The 26889-nt window shown below is 36.5% G+C and overlaps 1 protein-coding gene across 5 annotated transcripts in view; it reads right to left on the bottom strand.

Moving 5' to 3' along the window:
* Nucleotides 1–1866: 1866 nt before the first annotated feature.
* The window catches only part of Mindy3 (MINDY lysine 48 deubiquitinase 3), a 66667-nt gene continuing 41644 nt past the window's right edge, over nucleotides 1867–26889 (bottom strand). For 3 of the 5 annotated variants that reach the window (XM_051205804.1, XM_051205806.1, XM_051205807.1), the window contains 5 exons: nucleotides 13489–13561; nucleotides 10311–10383; nucleotides 8638–8725; nucleotides 4763–4834; nucleotides 1867–2151 (listed from right to left, as the gene is read on the bottom strand). In XM_051205804.1, coding sequence (XP_051061761.1) covers nucleotides 2002–2151; nucleotides 4763–4834; nucleotides 8638–8725; nucleotides 10311–10383; nucleotides 13489–13561 — 456 coding nt within the window. In that variant the 3' untranslated portion in view covers nucleotides 1867–2001. Of the gene's footprint in view, nucleotides 2152–3486; nucleotides 3623–4762; nucleotides 4835–8637; nucleotides 8726–10310; nucleotides 10384–13488; nucleotides 13562–26889 lie in introns of all 5 variants that reach the window. The other 2 variants (XR_007835854.1, XM_051205805.1) reach the window with 2 other exon arrangements.

The raw sequence follows: 26889 nt of genomic DNA, 5'->3' as shown, positions 1-26889 counted from the left end.
TATGATCACATAAAGTTAATTTTCATACCAGGAGTAAAGTAGGATCCAAATTCAATCTTTTGCCTATCTTTTTACCTCCTGATATTTCCTTTCCGTTTCCAATTACAAACTTTCTTCTTTTCTGTATTTATTGAAAACTGTTATTTCTTTCCAAGCATCACATTAGTTATGTGACTTTTGCTCTGCCATACTTCCAGTATCATTAGGAAATGCTATACTATAATATTCATTTTAATTTCTTTGGCTTTTGGATTGCTTAAAAGTACCTGGCCTAATTTCTAATTTTTTTTTGGGATTATCTAGGTTAGCTTTATCTCCCATCCTGCATTTATTTTGATGACATGCACATAGACACTACACAAAAAAAATTTACTGCAGATACTTCCAGCGATGTAACTGAGCTATGGGCCCAGTTAACACCAGTCACCGCGTCACCACATCTAGAGATGATTGCAGCATGGCTTCTGGGTACCTCAGCTCAGCCTCTATAGCAGCATGCAAGCTATTGCTGTACTGTGCAATGCTTCTTTCTAAAGACAGGTTGGCCTCCATCTCATCCTGAACTTTTGATTTTTACTTCCAACTCTGAAGTGCTGAGATGACAGGTGTGTAGAGCCATGCCCACTTTTATACTATGATGGAGACTGAACACAGGGCTTCATGCATGATAGGTACCCTATGAACTAAGCTACATCCTCATCTCTCACTTAATGTTTTTAGTGGCAATTTGTAAAATTCATACACAGTATTATGCCTTGCCATTTTAGGAAGCAGCAGTAAGAGATTGCTGGGGGTGGGGTGGGGTGGGGGTTAGATGTTTTCCATGCTGTGTTCTGAAATCCTAGTAGTGTTTTATTCCTGGAAGAGAATGCCACTAAAGTTATATATAAAATCTTGGGCCAAGTTTTTCCTATGCTAAAATCACTTCTGAAATGAACGAGGACACAGTCATGGACTCACTCACGAGGGAAGGAAGCAAATAGTCTGTAGTAGACAGGCTGGGGCTGCTGTAGTTTTGCTACTGGCCCAGATGGCTGTCATCCAGTCCTTGTGTTGCTGGCTGAGTTCACAGGGCTCTTGGGTAAGCCGGCCTTGTGCTTCTATTCACATTCCTCTCTGACTCTATGAGGAACATTTTGTTTGCAAGTTTGAAGGCACAAATGCGTACAAGCACTTGTTGATCATGAGCCACTAATGTAAAAGTACAAGGATGTAGTTAAAGATAGAAAAAAAATTCTTTATTTATGGTATCAGCTGGGACCATAATAAATAATGCCATATGCTAATGTAACAACAGATGTTCTCATGCATTTACCACGCTTAGAAATATACAAGAAAGCTGGCTTGCAGGAACAAAGGTGGAGAAGTGTACTTAGCAATACAGTGAAAGGTACAGTGTTAAAACCTCCTAGCAAACAGATTCTCTTCCCTATCATTGTAAAAAATACAGCCCTATGCACCTGTGAACAAAGGCAAGTTCCCACATATTTTCCACTTTTTGTAAACATGCCAGAGTTACATTAGTTATCAAAGGACCAGGACTGATAATGTTATTTATTAGTAAACAGATTTTAGTGATGAAAAACAAAAATAACAAAAATTAACTTCTGCATTTTTGGTGTACAGGCTGCTAAGAATAATACAATAAAATGAACCTGAATGGAATGAGATCGCAGGCAGGTTTTTGTATCTGAGTTTTATAAAAATGCTGTAATATTGTGTTTATAATCTGGTAAATAACAATTACCTGACCGCAGAAGTGATGAACTTCAATTAAAGCTTCATTTTGCTAGTATATTTCACAGAAAGGATTAAAATAGGATAACCTTTAACATAAAGCTTTAGAACAAATAATTTAAACATACCTTAAACACTGAAAATGTGTTTTTAATTTGTTATTTACAGTTAATCAACAATACCAGTGTTTAGCTTAGTGTAGCCAGTCATGAATTCCCATTTAAACACCTGTTTTTACAATCTTCTTATAAATACTCAGGCAACTCAATTGAGTGAAGGGGAGCGCTCTGTGGTCCACAGTAACTCAATGTATGGCCATTTGGTTTGGAGACAGCGTTTAATAGGAGTGTCATCTGTCTGTAGCATGGGGTCTTCAAAACCCATAACCACGGCAGTCCCTTCCACATACATTACCTGTTAAGAGGAAAAAGTCAGCAAGGTCAGTTAATAGTCATAGCAAATTCTCATGTGGATACAGACAACTTCACAGGCAAGTATGTTTCTGAGACTTTGTTATGTGGAGTTTTACATCTAACTGTTTTGATAGGAATTATACTCAACTATAGCATCTGCAAAATAAATTTGTGAGATGGTGATATAAATTTTAATTGTCAAGATCAAAAAAAAAAAGCATAGGTGAATCACAAGCTGTATACTTTTAGATAAAGAAAAACATTGCTTTTCAAATGATGGGTAAACAGAGTATGTTTCTTCCCCTAGTGACCGTGTTTCCTCTAGCTGGCTAATGAGACAGTCAGTTGCTTTTGTTTTTTAACAGAACACAGCTATGCACTCTGAGAAGACCTCACATTCTACTTTGGATGTAAGTACCGCACGTTCAGATCTGAAGGTATCAGCATGCTTGCTAATGGAATCTACTGTCTTTGGATTGAATGTTTTTGAAATGTAGCTCTTCAGTATATTTTACATTCATGACAATCATGGAGAAAAAAAAAATCACAAAAGATGTGAGGACAGACACAAATCATGGAAGGATGACAGAACCCTAACTAACTATCAAGGAAGGGTTCAATGTGTACATTACACACTATGTTATTTAAAGGAATGGCTATGGTCTACTCTCTTCCAGAGTATGTATAGTTATTTTTACCCATTCAATGGATTATACACATGATTGCAATTATGTTCTTGTAACATAAAAGCCATAAGCTTTATGTGAGCAAGGAGCCAAAAGAAACAAGCTGATCAGCCTTCAACATGAGTTCCCTCAAAAACACAACTGATGTAGAAATAGGATGTTCTATTACTAGGTCACATAATTTGGTTTATAAACTTTACTCTTTAGGGAAGTCCAAAGGTGAAATACATTTTTCATATTAAAATTACAACTCATTTTCCAACTTCAAAGCAAAAGTGCCACTTTGTAAAAAGTTGTCTGAAAGGAATGTAACACAAGATAGGACCTATTTCTCCAGCTGCCCACAGCATCAGAGCAGGGGCAATGTGATCTCTTCTGTGCTCTTTCTTCACCAGTGTCTGGTGCCTTCCCTGCTGCGTGCAGCTAGTGCTGTGCTGTTTTTCCTGGTATCTTGAGTGGTATCTGACAGATCACTCAGCTCTGTTTCCAGCCCCTGCATAACTTCAGGACTTTACATTTCTGTATAAATGATATGCATGCATTGCTTTATGGTTGTTACCTAGTATGTCATGTTAATACTCCATATATCTTGATTTCTGATCTTGAGTTAGTAGTCAGATGCTTGTCACAAGCATGATTTGAAAACTTACTATAAACAGGTAGCGTGGCCAAGCAGACCAAGGACAGGATTGGGAATCAGGAACTCAGTTCCAATCCCTGCTCTGTCAATGACTTGCTGTGTGACTCTGGCTGAGTCACTTAATCTCCCTGTCTCAGAAGCCTCATCTGTAAAATATGGATAATATTTGACTACCTTGCAGGGATTGTGGCAGTGAATTAATATTTAGTGATGACGAAGCTAGGCAAAACTTCAACAACTAGATGAAGTACTCATTAACACACAATAAGACAGCATCTGTGGTTTCTTACTGATTCAACTCTGTTACAGATAGCAATACATTGGTGAAAAGATTTTTGGATATATGAAAGGTTTTGATTTATATTTTGTTATGAAAATAAAAAAGTAAATTTCAGCCTCTTAGTTTGGTTTCACTAAAATAATTTATCTAGTTTATATTATTATCTACTTTCTGTAGCCATCCTCCAATGAAGCTTATAAGAGCAGCATGAGATAAATCTGAAAAGGTGTTATTCCTCCTAATATTGGCTATACCTACTGAATAAATGTAAAGAGTTGCCACAAGAACACACAAACTGGCATTTCACTCAAAGGAGTAAAGTGCTCAGACAAAACCTTTGCCTTGAATGAGGCTAGTATACTTACAAGGCATGTGTGTGCCTTTGTTCATGGCTTAGAAAAGAGAGGTGCAAAGCAAAGTGGCTAACTGTACAAGCTCTGGGCTTGGGCTACACTTGACGTGTTTCGGTCTCAGCCCTGCTATTTTCTGGCTCTGGATAAGCCTCTTACCTGTGCTTAGGCCCCTCTGCAAGTCAGACGTATAGACAATACTGACTTCAGAAGGTTGTGTGAAACTAAAGACTAAGTACACTAGGTAAATGGTCAATAAAGCCATTTTGGTAAATTAAAACAGAATTCTCAAAAAAAAAAAAAAAACAAAACACAATAAAACAAAAAACCCTCGTGTTACAGTGTTATCTACTTCTGTGTTTAAATGGATTAATACTGTAGATTAACCAGAACTGCTGATTCAGAAATACCTCCACAGTCTAGAGTAACATTGTGGACATGGTAGACATAGTAATTTTGTCACAGTAAAATTATTGCCCCATAGTTCAATGTACAGCTTAGTCAAATTGAATACACCTAATTTTGACGCATGTGTGGCAGTAGAAAGACTTCTAGGACACTCTCAAGTAACAACTGCAGAGGACTAACACATAGTCATGAACTCATATAGTTTATTCAACCCAGCTGAAGACAATTTACTATGTGAATTCTCATACCTTTTCATTATAATTTGACTGCTTCAATCCATTGTAGTGGTAGACAGTAAAAGATTCTGGACCACTGGAGCCCTATTATAAATAAAGGACTATTAAAACTTTAAGTTATATCTTTTTATCTAGCAATTTCTAATGAGCAATGAATGTAAAAATGCCAATCTCTTATTGTTACTGGGGGATCACTTGATAAAAGCAAATTGTATAGAGCTAACTGCCAAGAAAGCTGAGAAAGGAAACAGCTGCTTCTGGAAGCAGGGAAGCCCTGCCCTGCTCTTTAGCACTTGTTTATGTCTCTAAGTAGATGTGTGTATTACACTAAAAAGGATAAGCTCCTAACAAATATCTCCTAAACTACATCACTGCAAAACATTTGCTTCTCAGTATGGAACATAGCAACACTAACTTTACTTAAACCACAAATACACAGATACCAGTATCTTCAATTTGGTCCACAATAATGACTCAGAAGTTTACATTACAAAATATCATTTCATAGAAATCAAAATATATCATGCCTAATAAGACGTTATTCTCACCCAAAGTGCCTGGGCTCCTAGCTGATTCTCAGCAGGCAATTTTCTGTCCCTACAGCTTGTCTTCTTGGCCTTTCCTGACATAAGCATGAATGTGAACCAGCCTAGATCAGAGTCTCTCCACTGGATCTTTTCTACTTGGTAAGAGATGAGCTGCTGGCAATTCTTGCTTCAGCTCCACATAAGAGATGGGCTGAGAGAATGCAGCTGTACTGAAAGGAGGGAAGGTGAGTGTGGTGATAGTGGTGATATTTTGCTTGTAGAAATAATGCCGGTCTGAAGGTCAGAGGATGTAGTGTGCCACTAGCTAACTCCATTTATAGTGGGGGAACTCTGGGAAGAGTTTGGGGCTATGCTCCAGGCTTGAGGCTGGGTGCAGCTTCCCTTCCCAGGCTCACTTTTTCGGTTCCTGTGAACTAACCCTTCCCCTTTGAGGGTCTTTTCACTTATGCCAAGAGCAAGCAAGGATATCCAAAACAGCAGGGGACCCAATCCACCCTTTACTCTGACCCCTAAGTTCTGCTTCTGACACTCATGACACATTTCTTTCTAAAATGTCCCTTTCTCATTTTCTAAGACCTGACCAAAATCTTACTTTCCTGTAAAGTTTCCTCCAAGCACACCACTAGGTTTCTTACTACTCTAGGAGCTTTAGAAAGCTGTTGGAATTAATTTGAGAATAAACTTCATGTTGAGTGTATACCATTAGGTTGTTACTCTGAAGACTTTACATTTGCTTTTTAGCATTTCCCAACTAAAACCTAAGCTCTCACAAACTGAATTTAGGGGAGAATTTGTTCTGGATTTTCACAGTTTATTTTAACAAACATTGTCTTTATTTGAATCCTATTTGTATTCTCAAGATTGAATAACTAATTGGCATACAGAAACACCACTAAGGCAGTGCAAAGCAGGACGGATTTGAGCTCTTGGGTCAGTCATGTAACAGTGAATGACACTAAGCATGTCTCTTAAATTTTCTAGTCTTCACTTCCAATTTTGGGGGGGGGGGTAACTGCACTCAATTACAAGGCATACAGGATATACTTCTTGAAGACAGCTGCTGCCCTGCTCAGCTACTACTTCCTAACAATGCAGTGTCCTTGCACTGTAGCTATGCTAAGTCAGCACAGAGATTGTCCTTCTAACTTGTTTTTGTAACTCACTTCATTTACTCTTAAGTGGACACATGTTTACTGAACTGCCCTCGTATCTGTCTATTAGGTACATGGCTGACTAGGGGTGGTGGCAAAGTGAGCAGCAAGTGCTGGTATTCACTGAGGAGAGAGCACCAGTGACACAGGTCAGAAGGAAGGCAAATGTGGCATGGGGGTCTCAGTTCCTACATGGTGTGGAGGGGCAAAGGTGAGGCAGCTGTTCTAAGTCAGACCTCCATTAGTCACCAAATGAAGCACCTAGAGGCGCTTTAACATTGCTGTGTTGTTCCCAAGGCTCCCGATCCACCAGCACTAAGGAGAGACTTTAGAGTTTGTAGTTCTAACTAGCTCTTATACACTACATTTTTGAGAACCTTCTGCTATAACAGAAATGACAGCAGGGCCACACATGTTAAGTAAGGAAAGATTATGAATTCCATAGAGGCAATGAGAAAAACCAGGCTCAGATGGAGACTTTTCTTAGAGTAACAGGGCAGTAAGCAAGTAGTAACAAGGACTCAGCACAGTACAACCAATTAGAGAGACAGGTCTGTTTCCTGTAGAATAGAAGGGAACTAGAACATTCTTCTATCACCTAGAGGAATACTACCACAAACACAGTAACTCTTACTGGAGTCAATGACTTATTAAATAAAATAACAAAAAGAAGACACACAATTGGGTGATCTGGGAGGGGCTAATGAGAGGAGTTGGGGTGAATATGATTAAAACACTATATGAAATCCTCAAAGAATTAAGAAAATATGGAAACAATATTAATTCCTCAAGCTATTAAGCATCATCTTGCAATTAACTGGGAACTGTCTTACACTGCACAGCAGTTTTTAATTCCCACCCTAATATGAGTGTTTCAAAACTAACAAGCAGTATTTCTAGTAATGTCCTGGCAGCACCTTCTTGAAACATGGCCTCAAGTACTGCTTCAAAACCTCATGGTGCTATAATTATCCTCTGACATATCTAAAAGAACTTTCAGAAAAGACAAATAGTGCCTTTCCAATGTCAGAAAGAGAAGTTTGTTTTTCTTTTTGTTGTTGTTTTCATAATTTATTTGCCAAAGCTTAAAAAGTTCAGTTTACTATATTGTGATAGCACTGGCTGCTTCCAAAATATTACCACTTGCCTCCTTTATTTATAATAACCAAAAGGATCCTTGTTTTCTAACCCTGCATTAACTACCAAGATTGAATTCCAGGAATACTGACTACTCTGTCCAAGTCAGATTTGTGCCCAGCATACCAAATTAACAAGCATATCAAAATGAAATGACTACATTTTTATATACAATAGTTGAACAAAATTGGCATTTCTATTGGAACAATTTATACTTCTGATATTTGATGACATGACCATGACTATTAAGAATAATTCAGTTCAGTGGTTAAATATTTCACTTAGAGGAAAGAAAAGGACAGGTGCAGGATATAGAAATGGCTTGCCACCAATGCAGGCATAACTCAAGAGTGTGAGAACGAACAGAGCCTGCTAACTGAGGCAAAGCCCAATAGAAGACACGTGTCACTCTGCTGAAGACAAAACCATCCTGTTCACACTTCGCTTCTGGAACTCAGGCTCTTTACTAGGAGCTCCTACCCTTTCCTTTGTGGCACTGTCCTAAGACACACACTAATCAAGTTTCCTGAGAGAATGAATTCAGGCATGGAAGATAGTGTTTACATTTCATGTACTTCTAATTTTATCCTTCCTTTTAGTAGTGCATTAGTGTACTGGTACATTTGACACCCTTTAGAGAACTGCACCACTGTACTATTATAAAGCCTCCAAACCACAGGAGTGCATGGCTATGCCAGCACATGTACCACACACATATATCACTGTACTGACACGCATACTCTGAGAACTACATTGTTGTACTAGGACACGGACAGACCTACTGCACAGCACACACCCAACGAGCGGGACACACACCCAAACACACACACACACACACACACACACACACACACACACACACACCCCCTCTGGGGGGACTGTATCACTGTACTGATCCATGCATCACTATCCTGCCATAAAGGCTCATACATGTCCTTCTGACCTATAGTGTCTTCTCAGTTTTGCATATGTACTTTAGGAAACAAAACAAGACAAAACACAAGCATCTCAACAGAACAAATGAATACATATATTCTCTTGGCTAGGTTACCTGATCAGGAAAAAATTCTTGAAGAAATGGACCCAACAATATGATTCCTAATCCTTCTGGATCTAATTTATTCTTCACGAGATTTATACTATAGTGGGGGTGGGGGAAAGAAGAAGAAAAAGAAAAACAGTGAATACTGAAGAAGACAAACCACCACAAAACTATTCCATTCTTTCATGATTAAATTTCTGGTACTATAACACATTTGGATGCCAAAATCCTAAGAGCTGTTCTTTTTAGAACTTTAATGACAAATACACAGGAATGACATTCAATTTGCCAAAACTTGGCTATTTTTAAATCAGAGTAATCTGTTACTATTTAAAATTTAATTATGATGATGACTTTAGAATATTGTTCCTTATTAGGTAAAGTAATTTAAAAACCAAAGCTTATAAACTCAGGCTGTAACCTCCCAAAGGCAGATTCTCTCTGCCCTAGGTATGCACGAATTCAACAATCAAATGGAGCATTTACTTTTCTAAAAACTATTTTAGACCCTAAGAGTTAAAAAGAAACAGTGCCAAGAGGCACTGGGACATCAGATAATAAAAAATGTCAAAATGTTACTTTTATGAACTAAATGAGATAGACAACATTCTTGGAAATCTAACTTGAAGGCCACAGACATCAAAGCTTTAATCTAGGGAGTTACAGAGAGTGGCATGGCCATTGCTGGCCCAGCAGCAATCTGAAGTGACAAGCCCTGTACAGCCCTTGCCATTTAGGTACAATGGGGGCTGGTGGGAAGTGTCAGGTTTGAGTAGATCAACAAAGCAGAGGAAAGGGGAGTGCAGTTTAAAGGGTTTAAAAACCCTGTGGTTTCTCTCTCTCTCTGTCTCCCTCTTGCTCTCTTTTTTTTTTAAGAGAATTTTTTTCCTAATGCTATCTCAAATACCAAGTTAAACTATCCTATTATGTAACAAGCAAAACACCATGTTTGGGAGTTAAAGGGCACTTTGACTGATCGACTTCCCCAGTTCACAGAGGAGTCTCTGGCTCAAGCTCTTTAAGGATAGACAGCTGGAGCAGGGGCCAGGCACAAGAACTCCCTTCCTGGAAAGGCCTCTGACAGGAGACCATTCTCAGAGTTTGGTGGGTGTTTGTCTTTCCCTTTCCTTGGCCTGTGTTTATACGTGGTCAGTTCCAGAATTATTGTTTTATTGGATGAGGTAAAACTTTTTTTTAAAGGTTTTCTGAAAGTTACAACTGTGGGAAGCCTCTAGCCAGGTTCAATGACACTGTTGGAGCATGACTATTATAGTCTCTCCAGCCCTGGTGTCATCTAGGTGCTCTATACAAAGGCTCAGTTTTAGTGGGTCTGAAGAAGGCCATTAGATTGTGATATGAAACAAAGAAAAATCATTATTTTCAATGAAACTGTATATATAAAATCTCAAAAACGTAAAGTCTTTGGAGAGAGAAAATTTCAAAATAACCCTGAAAGCCTTACTTTAAAAAAGTGAGACAAACAATGAAAGCAAGACTGTGATAGATATTTATCTGTTCTCAGATTGGATAAGGCCTTTCTCCCCTAAATTTTTATTGTTTTGTTATATAGGTTTAATTTATTTATTTATTTATTTTTGGAAAAAGGGTAAAAATGCATGTAATGTTTCAACTTGCTGGAATCTTTTTTGAGTGATCAAAGTAACACTTCCAATTCCACTCACTACTCAGGATCCGAAACAAGGTCCAAGGCTTTCATCACATCTTCTAGAAGGGAGTCAGCTATGAATCCATTATCTGGAAAAACATAAATGAGAAGTTGGCGTAAGAACATTTCTGATCAGGTTTTGTGGAGAAGAGGATCAGATTATAGGGGTCCAGGGAGTTGAAGAAAAGCTGGGGTGAGGATATCATTGAAAAGTTCAATGCATAGAGACCTAGAAACCCCAGGGGAGAGTCTTATAAATTGAACGAATCCAGAGGAAGACTGAACATCAGGAGTCAGAGATAGAGAAACCAGACCCAAACCAGTAAAGGTTATGAAGAATTAAAGAAAACACATATGTAACATACAGGAAAGGCAGGATAGATACCACAGAAAGACAAAACCTTTGAATCACAGGAATAGAACAGGGCGATGAATCCCAGGTCAATCACATAGACAGGATCTTCAATAAAATTATACAAGAAAATGTCTCTAAACTAAGGAAAGACAAACCCATACAACAGACATAAGAGGCCCACAGAACACCAAATAGACAAGGTGAGAAAATAAAATCCCCAGGGTATATCATGCTTAAAGAGTAGATTAAAATTGCCAATCACATAAAAAGGAAAACCTATTAGAAGAACACTATTAGAAGAACAGCTGGTGTTTCAGAGGAGACTTGGAAAGCCAGAAGAGCCTGGCACAATGCAATCCAAGTTCTAACAGGACTATCAACCTAAAATACTGTGCCCAGCAAAACTATCTGCCAGAGTTGAAGGAGAAATAAAATTTCTATGACACCAATGCCCTAAAAATCTTATATCCAACAGACCAAGCCTAATACAAGAAATATTCTGGACTAAAGAGAGGAATAAGCATAGCTAAGATACTGTAAAAAGAAAACTAACAAATAATTACTAAAACACAAGTTACTACTGAGAACACAACCAACAACAATACAAACCATAACAACACAATGCCTGTATTCCACATACAGCTTTCATTAATAACCTTAAATACTAATAGTCTCATTAATAATTTAAAACATTAATGTCCTCAAAGCTCCAATCAAAAGACACAAGCTGGTTAAATGGATCAAGAGACAAAAACCCATGTCTACAAGAAGACTAAGTGTTAAAATATGTACTACCTTAGAGTGACAGGTTGGACAAAAGTACCCCACCCAATTGGAGCAGCAAGTAGACGGTGCTATTCTCATATCTGACAAAACAGACCACATTAAATCTAATCAGACAGGATAAAGATAGATACTTGATTATAACAAAGGGAACATTAATCAAGAGGTATTACTATCCTAAACATAAATATACCAAACTCTGGAGCAGCCAGTTTCATAAAGCACAGTTCTAGAATTAAAGACAGAGATCATCATCAATCTATTATGTGGTTTCACTACTCCACTATCTCCAAGAGGCAAGCCATCTGGACAAAAAAATAAACAGAAACATCAGAGTTAAACATCAAATGCTCTTAACAGATACCTACAGATATTTCACCAAGCACCAAAGAATATACATTTCTACTAAGTGAAGTTAAATGTCAACAACTAAAATGTTAGTGTGTATATACACCAAATAGTATAGAAAGTGACCCAAACTCTATTGATGCTAAAATTAATGACACAAACAAACACTTGTAGAGGAGTTACAAATGATAGCAGTTCTGAAACAAGTCAGTTGCTTACTCCCTTCAATGCACAGTGTGCGTGTTCTCATTCCCAAAGATTCCCTCTACTTTAAATTAGCAGCCAGCATAATGTCTTTTTCAGCAATTAGACAATGTTCTAAGAAAACTTGTCTAAAAGTCCTATTCCTGTAACAAACTACAGGTAAAGTGAATAGCTGCTCACTCTGGATGCCCAATTTTATAGTCTATTAGACAGGAAAGAGTTTAGGAGTATACAAAAGCCTTTTTATATTTGTGATCATCTTGAGAAGTAGTTCACCCTTTTCAAGACAGACTGACCTTGACTAAAATGCTCCAGATCATTTGTGATCATTAAAAATGCACAGATTTTAATGTGAAGGGCTAGTGTAACTACAACTTGTCCAGCTACAAATATATGAGGTCTAAAGAGTAAAATAACTTGCTTGAAATCACTTTCAAAAGCATTCAAGCCTGTAAGCTTGCTTTGATAAATCAGAAAGATGGAGAAAAAAAAATATTTTGTTTAGTTAAGTCAGAACTACAAGCCCAGAATCTCTAAATGTGAAACAGATTTTATTTGGCCATCACCAAATAGGAATAATAATACAGAAAAGTCCCTGTGCTTGTTGGCTATCTTAGGAAGGTCAATGTAAAATTCTCTGCTGTCCCTGTCTGGACACTTTTGTCAGTATAACTCCATTCTTTTACTTTTATTGTTATTTTAGAATCCCATTATAACATATACCTGAGAGAAAAGTACAGATTTACATATTTTTCTCCATATGATCTCCAAAATGATCAACAGATAAAACTGCAGACTTCCTTAAAAGTTCATGCATAGGGGTTTGCTGTCTAATAAATTGTTTTCACTATGTCCTGAGCAGATTTTATTACTGTCATTTCATAATCTATGATTTAATCATGAAATTCTGCCAAGTAATTAGAGTGGTATAACAAAGCATTGCTAAGATTAAAATTTTGATAGCATTCCAAATAAGAAAATTAAAAAATATACTTTTGATTTTATAATTTTGTTTGATATCAAAGTAAGTCGCAGGCTTCTAGAATCCTGAAGAATCTAAAATACAGATTACTGAAATTATTCAAGCAAAAGTAAAAACCAAATTATTAGTAGCAATCTAATGTCAAGATCCCCTGGAGCTGGAGTTACAGGGGTACTGGGAACCACACTAGGATCTTCTGCAAGAGCAGCCACTGCTCTAACAGCTGAGCTACTCTCTAGCCCCTGATCTGTGTATTCAGTCTTCTTTTGGATCAGTTAAATAATGAAGAATATTATTTAAATGAGTCCTGGCTTTTGACATCCTGTATCAAAGAGAAAATCACCTTTAACTAAGGATTCCAAGAAACACAATTGCTCAGTAGCAGGATTTGATGGGAGCCACAGTTGGCTGTTTTTACTGTTCTGTTTTCCATTTTAAGAACTTCTGACACTCATCTTCCACTTAATAATCCAACTTATCTTTTGAATAAAACCTGAATATCATCAATATACGATGTTTTACCTTCTGGATCATAGGTTTGAAAAACTCTTCTGGCTTGTTCAGAAGGTGCCTCAGGGGCAACTAAAGCCATATCCTAAAAAATAAAATGAATACTGTCAATCAGCTGCAATGATATTAACAATTAGGCTGAGGTGAAGAAATGATGGCAACTGGAATCAGAACTCTTTGAACAACAAATGTAGCAGAGGTGAGTGGCCAGAGAGATCACCAACTCTCTCTAGTACTTAATTTTACTTCTGGAGGATGGAAATGACAGTTAAGCCACATAATATTGAGAGGATTTGATACCAACATTATAAAAGCAATTGATATGAAACAGAGTGTGTAAAGATTCCATGATTTGTAAGTGTATTTTATTACTGTATATGTAACTTCAGATACAGTATACATAACTTCAGATATCAGATTCTAATTTTCAACAAATCAAAACTAAGAACTACACTCTAGTTTTCAAAGCATCAAAACTGAGTTTAAAACTATGAGGTTGTTCTAATAGCAAAGACTAATGTGGATAATCACACAGTATTGTATTGGCAGATACCACTTTATAAGTGGAATGTAACACATGCATCAGGTAATGCATGTCTAATTTAGCTTCCAAGGAGACATCCTATGGCAGAGTTATCCTTTTCCTTAAGTTTCTTCATCACTGCTCATCAAAACTGTAGCACAGAAGCCCAGTGCTCTACAGCTGTCATTTCTCCATACAGCTTCATTGTACATATCTAAGCGCTTGTGATCCTATTCTGATTGAGGGGTCCTGTTGCTGATGTCTGGTCATAGCTTCTCTACAAGCTTTTACCTATTTGTGTTCAGTGAGTCACCTCATCAGAGAACAGGCATTTCTTGGTACCATCTCAAATCTCAGAGTGAGCAAGACCATCTCAAGCCAAATCAAACCAGACAATAAAACACAATAGCCACAAGGCATAAATATTATAATGTGAAATGTTTTATGGACAAATTTGTAAAGAGAGCGCTCTTAATTTCTATCCTCACCCATCTTTAACTCATTTATGGAATAACTAAAAGAACCAGTAAGTGGAATTCTTACCTGACCCTGAGGTCTAACTTCCTCAGGATTGGACTGCATGTTCTTTTTATGAAAAATCAGGAATAGGAATCAAAATGAAGCAACCACATAGAACTTAAGGTTTTGTTTTTCTTTTTTTGTTTTGTTTTGTATTCCAAAAAAAAAACGATGAATGAGAAAGAGGACTAGGTATTTTGTATGATTCAGTAGTATGATGTTTCCTGTTTTCCATCCCAGGGGGAGATCTTTCCTACTTTTCTACAATTTCTGCTATTCTGAACATGTGCACACAGCAAGCAATGTCCTCTTTGGTTTAACTTTCAATGCTGTCCTGAATTCATGATTTAGTGTTTTACTTGCTGGATATGTGGGCTTTTGCTATCAAAAACAATGTGCCAAGCAAATGTGAAGGTATAATTTTATGTGGTCTTAATTATAGTTTAGGAGAGAGCTACAGTGGGTTACTGGGTCCCAAGAAGAATGCATTTGTACTTTTGGTAGAGAGTAAAGACCTATGGATTATGTTTGCTAACTTAAACTTATTTCAAACAGAGTTTTATTTTTGGACAGAGTCACATACTCATTATGAAGCTGGAGCTTCTGGTCCTTTGACACCTTCCTCCAAGTGCTGGAATAACAGGTATGCACCTCCCTCTTGGTTTTAACATGCTGGGATTCAATCCAGAGCTTCCTGCATGCTAGGTAAGCATTCTATTAACGAGTTACATCGCCAGCCCCTGGAACAATATTTGTTAAAAAACTCACATCACCAGTACAGCCTTTGCTCTGGGCTAAGGCTAGGATTAGGATTGTCTCCCAGCTCTCAAGATTCAGGGATCAACCATGCTACCTATATTCTACATTTATCCTAGTATAATCAGTAGCTCCTTTAACTACTCATAACCTTCCTACCTTCCCTCCTTTAGGAGGTCTGTGTGAGCCAGAGAATGAGTACAAGAGCAGTCCCCAACAGAAGTGGCTCAACATCCGTGGGACCAACTGTGCAAATGGATGCTCACTTTTTCTATTCACCCATTCCATTTAACCTTCTGTAGTATCAATCAGTGATGAAAAGATGAGTTTGATGAACTTTAAACTATTCCATAGAATTTCTAAGTATCACTTAAAGCTACATTCTAAATGCAATCAGGCTTTTCTTGTCTAAAAAACAAAGTTTTAAATTGCCAATTCACGATTAAGGGATGTATTGTCATGTATTTGTTCCTTTAATTTCTGTCATTGAGGCTTCACATTTTAGTGTCCAGATTTTTCAATTCCTTGTTTTAATTATTCCTGAGTAGCTTCTGGTAGCTATTATAAATTGAGGCCATTCCCTTGATTTTTCAGGCAGCTCCTTGTTGACATATAGAAACACTCATTTTTGAACTTCACTACGTCTGTTTGCTAGCTTCAACAGTGTTCCATGAAGTCTGTACTGTTTTCTATGTAAGATCATACCATCAACACAATGACTTTGCTTTCTCTACTCCTTTCTGGGTGCCTTTTCTCTTGCCTGATTGCTCTGGCAAGGACATTCAACACTACGGTAAACGTAAGGAATAAGTGTAGAAGACTTTTTTTCCCTCCACAACTCAGAGGAGAAGCTTTCAGGGTTTCACGGTACTGAGGTGAGTTTTTAATCATCTAAGAATACTAAATTCTGTCATATATTTCACCTCCCCCCCCACATCAAATAAGATAATCATATAGTTTTTATTTATTAGTACACTCTGGAAAATTCTTGCATGCCAACAATACAACGCACTTGGTCACAGTGTACGCTGTTTTTTTTGTGCTGCTGAATTCCAGGTGCTCATAGTTGTTGAGGAAATTTTGCATCTATGTTCATCAAGAGCACTGGTTTCCCGCCTTCCCTCCTTTCCTTCCATTTGTTTTTCTGGTCTGGAACCCAGGCTCCTCCTCCCCCAGCCTCCTGTGTGCTGGGATCACAGTTAAGTACCAACCTTGCCTGACTTTTCTTGAACTGCCATTGTCTACTTTTGATGGCAGGCAGTGCTGGATTCATAGATTATGGCCTTGTCATGGACATTAATTTTTTTTAGGTTACTTAATTTCTGGTATGTAATTATTCATTATAATCCCTTAAAACCATGAAGAATTAACAGTGTTAAAATGTTCATACTGCCCAGGGTGATTTGTAGATTCAATGCCTATCTATTAAAACTCTAACATCATTTTAAATGGAACTAGAAAAAATAATATAAAAATTTCCACAAAAGATCCTAAATAGCCAAGCAATTATGAGTACAAAGAACAAATGGGAACAACAGTATGGTGCTGGTAAATAGTGTGGTATAAGACAGTTATACCAACAGAGAGCCCAGAAATTAATCCTGACATGCCAACTGATTTTAAATAACACCATCAATATTGCGCTCAGTGAGTAAGGCACTTGCTGCCAAGGCTGACAACCCAAATTCAATTCTGTGAACCATATTAACTCCTGAAAGTTTTTTTCTGACTTAGCTCACATCACTTATGAACATTACTTCAAAATGGATTAGGACATAAAAACAAGAACTCTAAACCTACTAGAAGAAAACAATAGATGGAAAACTAAATGACAGTGGCCATGGAATGATTCTATAATCTCACTCAAAATCCCCAGGAACCAAAAGCAACAATAGCCAAATTGGATCATACCAAATTTAAAACCCATGAATGAAGATATGTTTGCAAGCTAGGCATCACATAAAGTATTACTATTCTAAATATTTAAGGATTCAAAACGTAATAGTAAGAAAACAAAAGTTCAACTTAGAAAGTAGAAAAGTACATGAATAGACATTTCTTAAGACACACAAAAGGCCAGGGAATCCATAAGAAAAAAAAAAAAGGCTCAGTATTATAACTCAGGGTAATGTAGTTAATGAGCAGAAAGGGAAATCATCTCTACATTGTAAAAAAAAAAAAGGCAAGTGTCAGCAAGAACGTAAAAATGACCTCTTGCCATGGCACTTAGGAATTAATGCAAAACATCCCAGTCATTATGAAAAACTGTACAGAAGTTTCTTGAAAGAAGCAATCCCATTCTGGAATAACCCTAAGGATTCAAGGTCAAAGAGTTATTTATGTCCTGTGCACTGTCAAGTCATAGGAACGGGCCAAATGTCTCACTACAGATGAATGACTCAAAGAAATGTAGCACACAATGGAATACTACTCAGTCTTAAAAAGAGAAATATGATCTTCCATGACTACACACTGAATTGGAAACTATTACACTACATAAGCCAGGCATAGAAGGGAAAATATTTCTTCTTCTCATTAATACAACTGAGTTCAGAAGCACAGAGCAGAATGGTGATTACAGAAGTTGGGGGTTAGAAGGATTGGGGAGACCGGAGATCCAAGGAGGAAGAATGAGACTGAGGGAAGGTTTCCCTTTCAGTTCTAGTACATACTATGATGAGTACAGATAGCAGACAGCAGTACTTTACTAAACTGTTAAGATGGTAAATATTAAATATTCTCCTCCACATGTGATAAAGACTGGAGACCATGGGCACTAACTAACTTGATCTAGATTATTTCAGTGTGTTTATAAATTATAACATTATACTCCATAAATGTATATGCCTATAAATTAAACATTTATAATAAAGAAGTAAAATAGTATTTTGAAGAAAAACACAGGCAGAATGCTCCATTTAGGGGAATGTGCTGGTAGATAATATAAACAAAGCATATATCAATACTCCTCTTAAGAGAAATCTGAGAAATATATTATTATTGTTTGTAAAGTTGACAGAAGGAACACTGAAGTTTTTACTGGTACATTAACTTCCCAACATTATAAGGAAGAACTTAAAGAAAATTACCTGATGCATTACTTCTAAATTCCAAGCATCAATAAATGAAAGTATATTCCAAGTTAAACTAGAAGACAGTAAACAAAAGAGCATGCTGTGTTTTCTTAGTCCTGCTGGCAATCTTGTTTTTTAAGTATATGTGGAAAAGCAAAGTCCTAGTACAAAGACCCATGACTGAGGTATCCACACAGAAAATTGGGCTGCATATTAAATTAACATTCAATGTACTGTACACCAAATTTGAACAGAAATATAGAGTCTTACATAATTTAGTGTTTTAGAATCCTAAAGGAGCATACTTCAGTGAGACTATCATAATTCTCAAGTTTCATATTTTACATCAAGGAACTAAATCAAACTTTCATGAATAATTCTGTAACTATGAAGAGGACTCTACCCCTCAGATTTTCTATGTCTTATATTTTATTATAGTAAGAGCGCTTGGATTTCCCATTTAGCATATTCCCAATCTATCAATTCATACACCCATAGTTTCTTCTCTACTCCCTCTTTCTTGCTTTGGCTCATCTATTAGTTGGTAAAGAAAGACTTAGTCTTTGCACTTCAGGTCAGTCTAATAGATGAAAGAGAAAAGTATGTTACCTAAAACAGTTTCATAGATACCTATCTTAACAAAATTACCTTCTAAAAAGAGGGTCAAATATACTGCACGAACCTTCAAATCTCCCATTCCACCACTGGGTTCTAATTAAAGGAATTGTAATGATGAAAGTCAATGTCACTCAAGTTATCAGCTACTTGTATTTTCTTCATCTCTAGTTTAACCATTTAGAAAAATGGTTCAATTGGAGAAGCATCTAAAACTCTGAATTTTCTCAGGAGGAAAGCATCACAAACACAAGAGTTGAATGCATTCACGGTTACAGTTACCATCAAAATTACTTTTTGTTCTAAAATGAAATCTCTATATTAGCATGACATAATTAGATGCTTTGGCCACAGCAATGTTATGGTGAATCATTTGTTTTCAGTCCACTTACTAGTCAAGAGGAATTACTGAAGAACACAGCCTTTAAGATCAGAGAAGCAGGGACTAAGATGTAAAAGGAATACCTAATATCCCACAGTTAGGAATCTGAATCATGTATCTCTGTTTCATTTAGCACTTTATGTACAATCAGCATAACTATTTGAGTATACTGTCTTTTTAAAATGTTACTACCTCTTCTTCTAGACATGTGCTGAACTATAAGGCATGTGTTGGCTAGATACCAGTAGAATAACAATTTACTCATCACACCTCTTTTCATTATCAAGAAGAATCTGTTGTTGTAATCAAGGACCTCCAAAAGGTTACCCAGTGCAATGATTACAACTATAAAAATGTTTTAGCTTGCAGACATTTTATGTTGCCATTTAGATTCCTCTAAATAATAAAATACAAATATATAACAGACCATTCAATTTGAAGTAAAATTTAAAGTTTATAATCTGTTTTATACTGACTTTGTCTTGTTAAGTATACTTAAATGATTTGGAAACTATCAATTAATCATTAAATCATTAAATATTCTCAAATTTTCCTAATAATATAAAATAATCCCTAGGCTGTCTCTATAGCAGCCCGTTGCTGTGTGGCACATACCTCATCTTGTTGTATCAGCGAAGTCAAAGTCATCGGGATAGAAAAAGCATTTAGAGGTTACTATTCCATATACCACTGAACATGAATAATACAGTGAAGAATTAAAGGACAAAACAAAACAAAAATAGGCTGTCACATTGCCAAAGATGTCAAGGTTAGACCAAAAATGTTGCTCAAGATTTTACTAATAAGCACATTTACGAATGGTCATACATTAGATATGTGAGATTTTTCCTTATATATCTTATAGATACATAAAATAAAATCTATTTCCTGTAATAAAATCTATTGACTACACTCTTTTCTCTCAAACAGCCTGAGCTGTGGACTCAACTGCTGACAAGAGAAACTTAGACTGATCAGGACAGACAGCTTTAAGGCCCTTCTACCCAGGATGCTTCATGATTTATTTTAGCCAATCATTTGGACTCTCTTATGACAACAGATAAGGGAGGCACACACTGGTCCTAGTAAGGAGGTAGACTGAGATTGAGAAGTGCTGTAGTCATCTACAACAAACACCAGCCCTGCTTCTCCCCCACAAGTAGAGGAGACAGTAGAATAGTATAAGTAAGGCTGTTTCTCAGGCAAGAACCCTGATACTGTGCTCCAGATTCCTATTCAAAGTCATCAAAACCAAGTTTCCTTGTGAGGAGATACAATCCACCAGCAGAATCTTTAAGTGTTAATGGGAATTGGCCTAAAAATATGCAAGCAGTTAGGGAGGCTTATAGTTAATACTTCTTGTTTTTAATACCAAAATAATTGATAATGGTAAATTTGGATAGACTTCTCATCATAGTTCCAATATTTTCAAAATTATTTGTTAAATTTGTTTTGAAAGACAGATATTAGGACACACAAATTATGATTTAATCTAAAAACTAAATACATGTCTTAAGTCAATTCCTTTTCTGTAGTAGGTAAGTTATGAAATATAAATATTAGCAGAAATAGTAAAATCTAAGACAAATGGATGGGATGACTAAACTTGGTTAAAATGCAAAAGTAAACTGTTACAAAATGCCCATGTATTAATCCTCGTGAGTTTTATCTAATAATTAAAGATACTTAAAAGTGAATTTTCCACGTAACACTAAACATTAACACTATAAAGTATTTTACTAATTTTCTGTTAATACAGAACCAGGCAATTTTAAAACACTTCAAAAGGAGTTCTCCCTCCCAGTTAAGTAAAGTGGTCTTCCTAATGCTACATAGAGCGCACACAGAAACCAGCCTGCTCTGCACTAACCCCAGAAATAAGTAACAGAATGGGGAAGGAACAGTTGTATGCTGGGTTTCCCCTTTGCATTAAATTAAGCATCTTTTATGCATTTTCTGTCTAAATGGTAATGTGTATAACTTTATTATAAGAAAAATCAAAGATGAGACTACATATTCACATACACACATGCACGCACACACAGAAGTTTTATAACCCTAAACCAGAACAAAAATCAAAGATATAAAAATCACCCCAAGCTTGAAAAGAAATTTGAAATGACTTTAAAAAAAATTAGTCTCTGTACTTTTGAAGATAAAACTTCCTGAGTACATAGATTCCTACCATTTGTTTTATATACTGGATTAGCAATGGTTAGCCCACATTTAGGTTAAAATGAACAATAAAAAGATCATCTAAAAATTTCTAAAGTATTCTTTTAAAATGTAAAGTTCCATTGACAATGCAAATTCACTTCATAATTAGTTCTTAAGGAATTAAGAAATGCTCCAAGTAATTAATTCTCAAACCCAATTATGAAGAAGAGACAATCATGAATCACAAGTGGAAATGATGGTTAAAAAAGAATAAGCTAAGGTGGCAAATGCCCAAATGCTCAGTGTGGTGACACTGTAGCCTTTAGTATGCAAACATGTTTCATGCGGAGACTCAACTCTTGACTACAGACACTTGTAATTTTGAGAAAAATGCACCGATTGAGGAAGCTTGGTGCAGTTATTTCCACAAAGAAAATACTGAACATACATTATCATTCATTACGTAGCCATGTTTAGGAAGAACTAGCTTGATCTTCTGATAATAATAACAATTCAAAATGACAAAGTAGTAAGTTTAAGCATGGTTTCATAGGACTTCCTCTTGTGCACTGAGTTTGCAAGTTCTCATCACCAGTGGAGGCAATACAGAGTGATGTCTGGAGACCCATGCCCACAGGGCACATTCCCTTTGTCAGATCTAAGGGTTTCATTCTGCCAAAGCTCAGATAGCTAGCATGGGAAAGTCTCCATTCAACTTAATAGGAGTTAAGTTCCCTTCTTGAAAGGGCCTATTTACTTACTGCATCTTGCCTGCCTATGTCTGTATGAGAAGGCCCTGTGGGAACTTCACCAGCTGACTACTCTGCAGTTCCATAAGGCTCCTACTGGCAGATTCTGTGACATTCCCCTAAGGCAAGGATCAATCTCCAATCCCCATAGGGCAGCTTGGCTTTCATGAGTTTCTCTAGCAGACTCCCTAAGATATTATGTCAGTGAAGGCAGTATCTACCAACTTTGCTTTTAACACAGGCTCATGTTTAGTTAGACCTTTAAAAAGATCACTAGTATGTAAGAAAGGAAGATTTATAAAAAGCAGTGGAAAGTTCAATTTTAAATTCAGAAAAAATTTCCATAAAATATGTAATACATTTTCAATGTTATCAAGTGTGTTCATAAAAAGATTAAATTCGTTTTACTACTTATTTTCAATAAAACCAATATTCTAATCTACAGTAACAGCATTGAAAAGGTAAGTTCTAGGTCACTGGGCATCTCATATATAACTACTGAGTTAAGCAACCAAATTGAAATCACCGGCTTCCACTGGTACTTTTTGTTAAAAGTTTCAGACATTCTTATATAAGGATCTCAGAACAGTCAGATGACAGGTTAGTTCACCAAAGAGAGAAACTTTTCTATCTACTCTCAAATCACAACAGCAATCTTAATTATGACATACATCTTGATGCTGCTAATTCATAACTACTCTTCAAATTTTTTATTCAGTAATATTAGAATCTAAGCTGAAATAACTGTTATTTACAAGTATCAGAATTGATATTCAACAGATACTATAACAAATTTAAGGAAACCATAAACATTTAACAAACAGCACTTGTTTTAAAATGGGCCAAGCTTTAAAACAAGGCTGTGTAGCTCACAGCACTGCCAGTCTCCAGTTGGAGGCTGTCTACACCTCTCATGTGGTCTGTGCTGCAGTTAAAACTGAATAATGATCTTACCCAAGTAAAAAGTGTTGTAAGGTAACCCGTGTAATTTTATGTACATTAGTGTCTGCATGTATGTTAGTGTATCTCGTGTGTGCCTGCTGATGTCAGAAGATGATGCTGGAGCCCCAGGAACTGAAGTTGGATAGCTGTGAGGTGCCAGTTGTGTGTGCTGGGAGTCCAACAGCCCTCTCCAAGACCAGCATGGGCTCTAAGCTGCTGAGCCATCTTTCCAGACCTCTTAAAACTGCTAGCTATTTATTAGATTCAATATTATCATATTCTGTCATCTCATTTACTTAACATTTATAGTTTTTCCACTATGCACAGCAAAGTATTACATGAAGCCAAGAATATTTGGATGATTCTTGAATACTAGTTTAAAGTATGTGACAATTACCATTTGTGCAATAGGTTTTCTATAAATATAAAATACAATAAACTCAATTTTAAAAACCAGAATCAAGAAACCAGAGTTATAATCTAAAACATATAAACAGATATGAACTACAGTGTAGAAAGCTTAGCTGGATTCTTGTTTTGGATAAAAAGTTACAAAAACCACTTTCAGGTTTGCTCAGCAAAGTTATTATTGTTTACATGGTGAGATTAGGCTGGACTCCGCAGTCTGCGCCACATTTCTCTGCACTGTGAAATTTATCAGTCTAAATACAGTTGTTTTGGAATCAGAAAATAAAGATGGACTACTATTAAAAACAAAATACTAAGCTATTAATTTCAAACTAAGCCCATTATTTTGATAACACATATCAAAATGTATCTAAATTAGGTTAGAAGTAGGAGCCGAGAACATAAAATGAATAAACACAAATTATAATTTGCAATAAAACTGAAATTTCAATATAAAGGAGGTTTTTCTCTTTTCCTAGAAAAGAAAGTGATGAAAAATTTGGCTAATTTATGACTCATTAAATGTATGGGTCAAGACCTCTGCTTATCCTATTTCTTTTTAACTTTGTTTATTTAAATGCAAACATGTAAAATGCTTATTTAAAAAATATGTAAAAAACATCAGCCAAAGTTGTCAACTCCTTGACACTGGTATATTTTCAGTGCCATCCACGAAACTGTTATTTGTGAAAATTTTGTGATTTTTAAAAAATATAAACTATAAAAATTCAATAAACACACAGGAATATCATTAAGATACCTGAAATCACAAAACACATAGAAACTAGTCTTATTACTGGGTGAAATCCCTTTAGCTTACTTCTAGCATGTAGTTACAACTTCTGTCTTCATTTTCAGAATGAAACACATCATAGCTGACATTTTGGTTTACAAAAAGTCTAATACATAAAGCTTACACTTCTGCAATAATTTAGTGACACGTATGCAGAGCATATAAGACAATCTATAAAGTAAAATAAGTCTCTAATTAGATGCTTAAACAAAGCTTTCAAACTATATCTGCAATGGCAATTACTTTTAGCAAAGCAAAAGTTTAGTTTTACAGAGTTCAGTTTTACATAGATCAGTGCCTTATTCGGCCATTATGAAAGAAGCTTCCTCTTGCAGCAGATAGGAACAAATAGAGACTCAAAGTTAGACATGACACAGAGAGTGAGAGGCCTTGGGACACTCAGTCTTAAATGGGATGTCTCCATCAAATTCCTTCCCTCAGAGCTCACAGACCCCATGGAAGAGGCAGAAAGAGTTAAAAGTCAGAGGGGCTGGAGAACACCAAGGAAACAAGATCTTCTGAATCAATACAGGCAAAAAGTATATGAACTCAGATAATCAAGCAGCATTCAAGGTCTTGCACCAGGCTTTCTGTGTGCATATCTTGTGCCTTCTGTTGGACTCTCTTCCTTCTGTTGGTCTGTCCTGTCCAAATCCAATGTTTTCTCATGTTTTATTTTATTATATTAAAAAAAAACCCAAATGAATAAATGAAAGACAATCTAGTCATAGCCACTAGGGTAAAGGTTACCAACTAAACTGTCATTCATACCCTTTGGGAGAGAGAAAAATCAGTTTTTTCTAATGGAGTGAAAATTGGGTTTATCAACCACTCCAGGGTGGGCTTCATCTTTAGGAGGAGCTAACCAACTTATAATGGACCCCATAGTTTTGTTTATTTTTTGGTATGGTTTTATTTGGTTAGAGTTTGGTGTTTTGTTTTCTTGTTTCTTGGGGGTTTTGTTGTATTGGGTTTTGATTGCTTTTTGAAAAGGAACTTAAGAGTTGGGTGGATGTACAGAGGCGAAAAGGATCTGGAATGACTTGAGGGAAAGAATATGATCAAAATGTATAAATTAAAAAATTGTAAATAATAAAACATTTTGAAAAAGAATACAGCATAGCTGTCAAGTACACATCTTTAAAGTTTCTGAGGTCAAATTTAGACATACACATATCACTTGACATTTCTATATCTTGTCTACAAAACCCCAAATCATCACAAAGCCCTGTCATTTTACCTCAGGAAGAAAATTTCTCATTTATGTACTTTACTCCATTCATAATATTACCCTGACACAAATCAGAAAAGACCCACTTTGGGGAAAGCAAATATGTTAAGGGTGGAAGAATAGAGGACAGACATATTTTAAAAGTAGGGTATAGAAAGCAGGGCCTATGAAGGTAGAATGATGAAGGAAAGAGTTTAAATAGAGGATGGGATGCAAAGGTGGGGCAGAAGAGAGTATAGAGAGGGACAATTAGAAGTCATATGAGAACCCATTTTATAAACTTCCTAAACACATACACACAAACATGCACAAAGGATTAAATTCACGTTATCCTACACAAAAGATAATGATCTTAGCTCTAGATTGCTAAATAAAAAGTCTAATGCCAAATGAGGGGTGCCTTCCCTCAAGTTGTTGGTCAGAAGATTCCCACAGACAGTCCCTCCAAAGAATATAAACTACTGGCACTGTTCTAGGATGCTCACCAGAACTTGATGGTGATGGCCCGTTGTTGAACATACTACATACTTTGGTCACAGTGCATGGAGAAATCAAGCTGGTACTGAGAATAAAGTTTTCCCCCCAATGGATAGCTTTCACACTATTTACTGGGAGAAGTAGCCTTCTGGAAAGAAAAGCCATTAAACGGTCTTATACGGCTATAAATATTGTGAGGTACAATGATGACCAGCTTGGGAAGATATGCCCATAAGTGCAATTGTGATACAAATGTTATAGGGGTAACCAATTGTTTTCTGATTAGATTTAAAGCCTGCTCCATGAGAGGAAATGGATGCCTGATAATATAAATCTGACCAAGAATGCATGGCTGGGAAGATTAGAGGCCTCAGGTGTCCTGCAGCAATTTTCTGAAATACAAATTTCCATCTTAGAGGGAAGCTCCTTAAGACCCAGGAGGGTCTAAAGGGAGAATTTTTTAAGAATCTGTAAATAAACTACAAGGAAGTCTCAGAAAGTCCCTAAAATTGACCAAATAATTGCATTAGGTCCTTTGCTCTCCCAAATTATACAAGCAGCAATGACTGCCAAAAGACCTCCAAGACCAGCTGGGCTGCCTGGACAGAATGGATGAGACAAGCTGCCTGTAAGAGGCAGAGCCCCGGAAACCTTCCTGGAAAAGAGACTCTATTAAGTTGCCTAAAAGTTGTGCAGTGAACTCCAGGTTTCTAGCACTCATGAGTTGTCACTCAGGTTGGGGTGTCACTCAGGTTGGGGTGTCACCCATGTTGGGGTAAGCTTTTGG

The sequence above is a fragment of the Phodopus roborovskii genome, unplaced genomic scaffold (assembly GCF_943737965.1).
Source record: "Phodopus roborovskii unplaced genomic scaffold, PHOROB, whole genome shotgun sequence".
In the NCBI taxonomy this organism is placed as follows: domain Eukaryota; kingdom Metazoa; phylum Chordata; class Mammalia; order Rodentia; family Cricetidae; genus Phodopus; species Phodopus roborovskii.
This window is presented reverse-complemented; position numbering and strand designations above follow the sequence as displayed.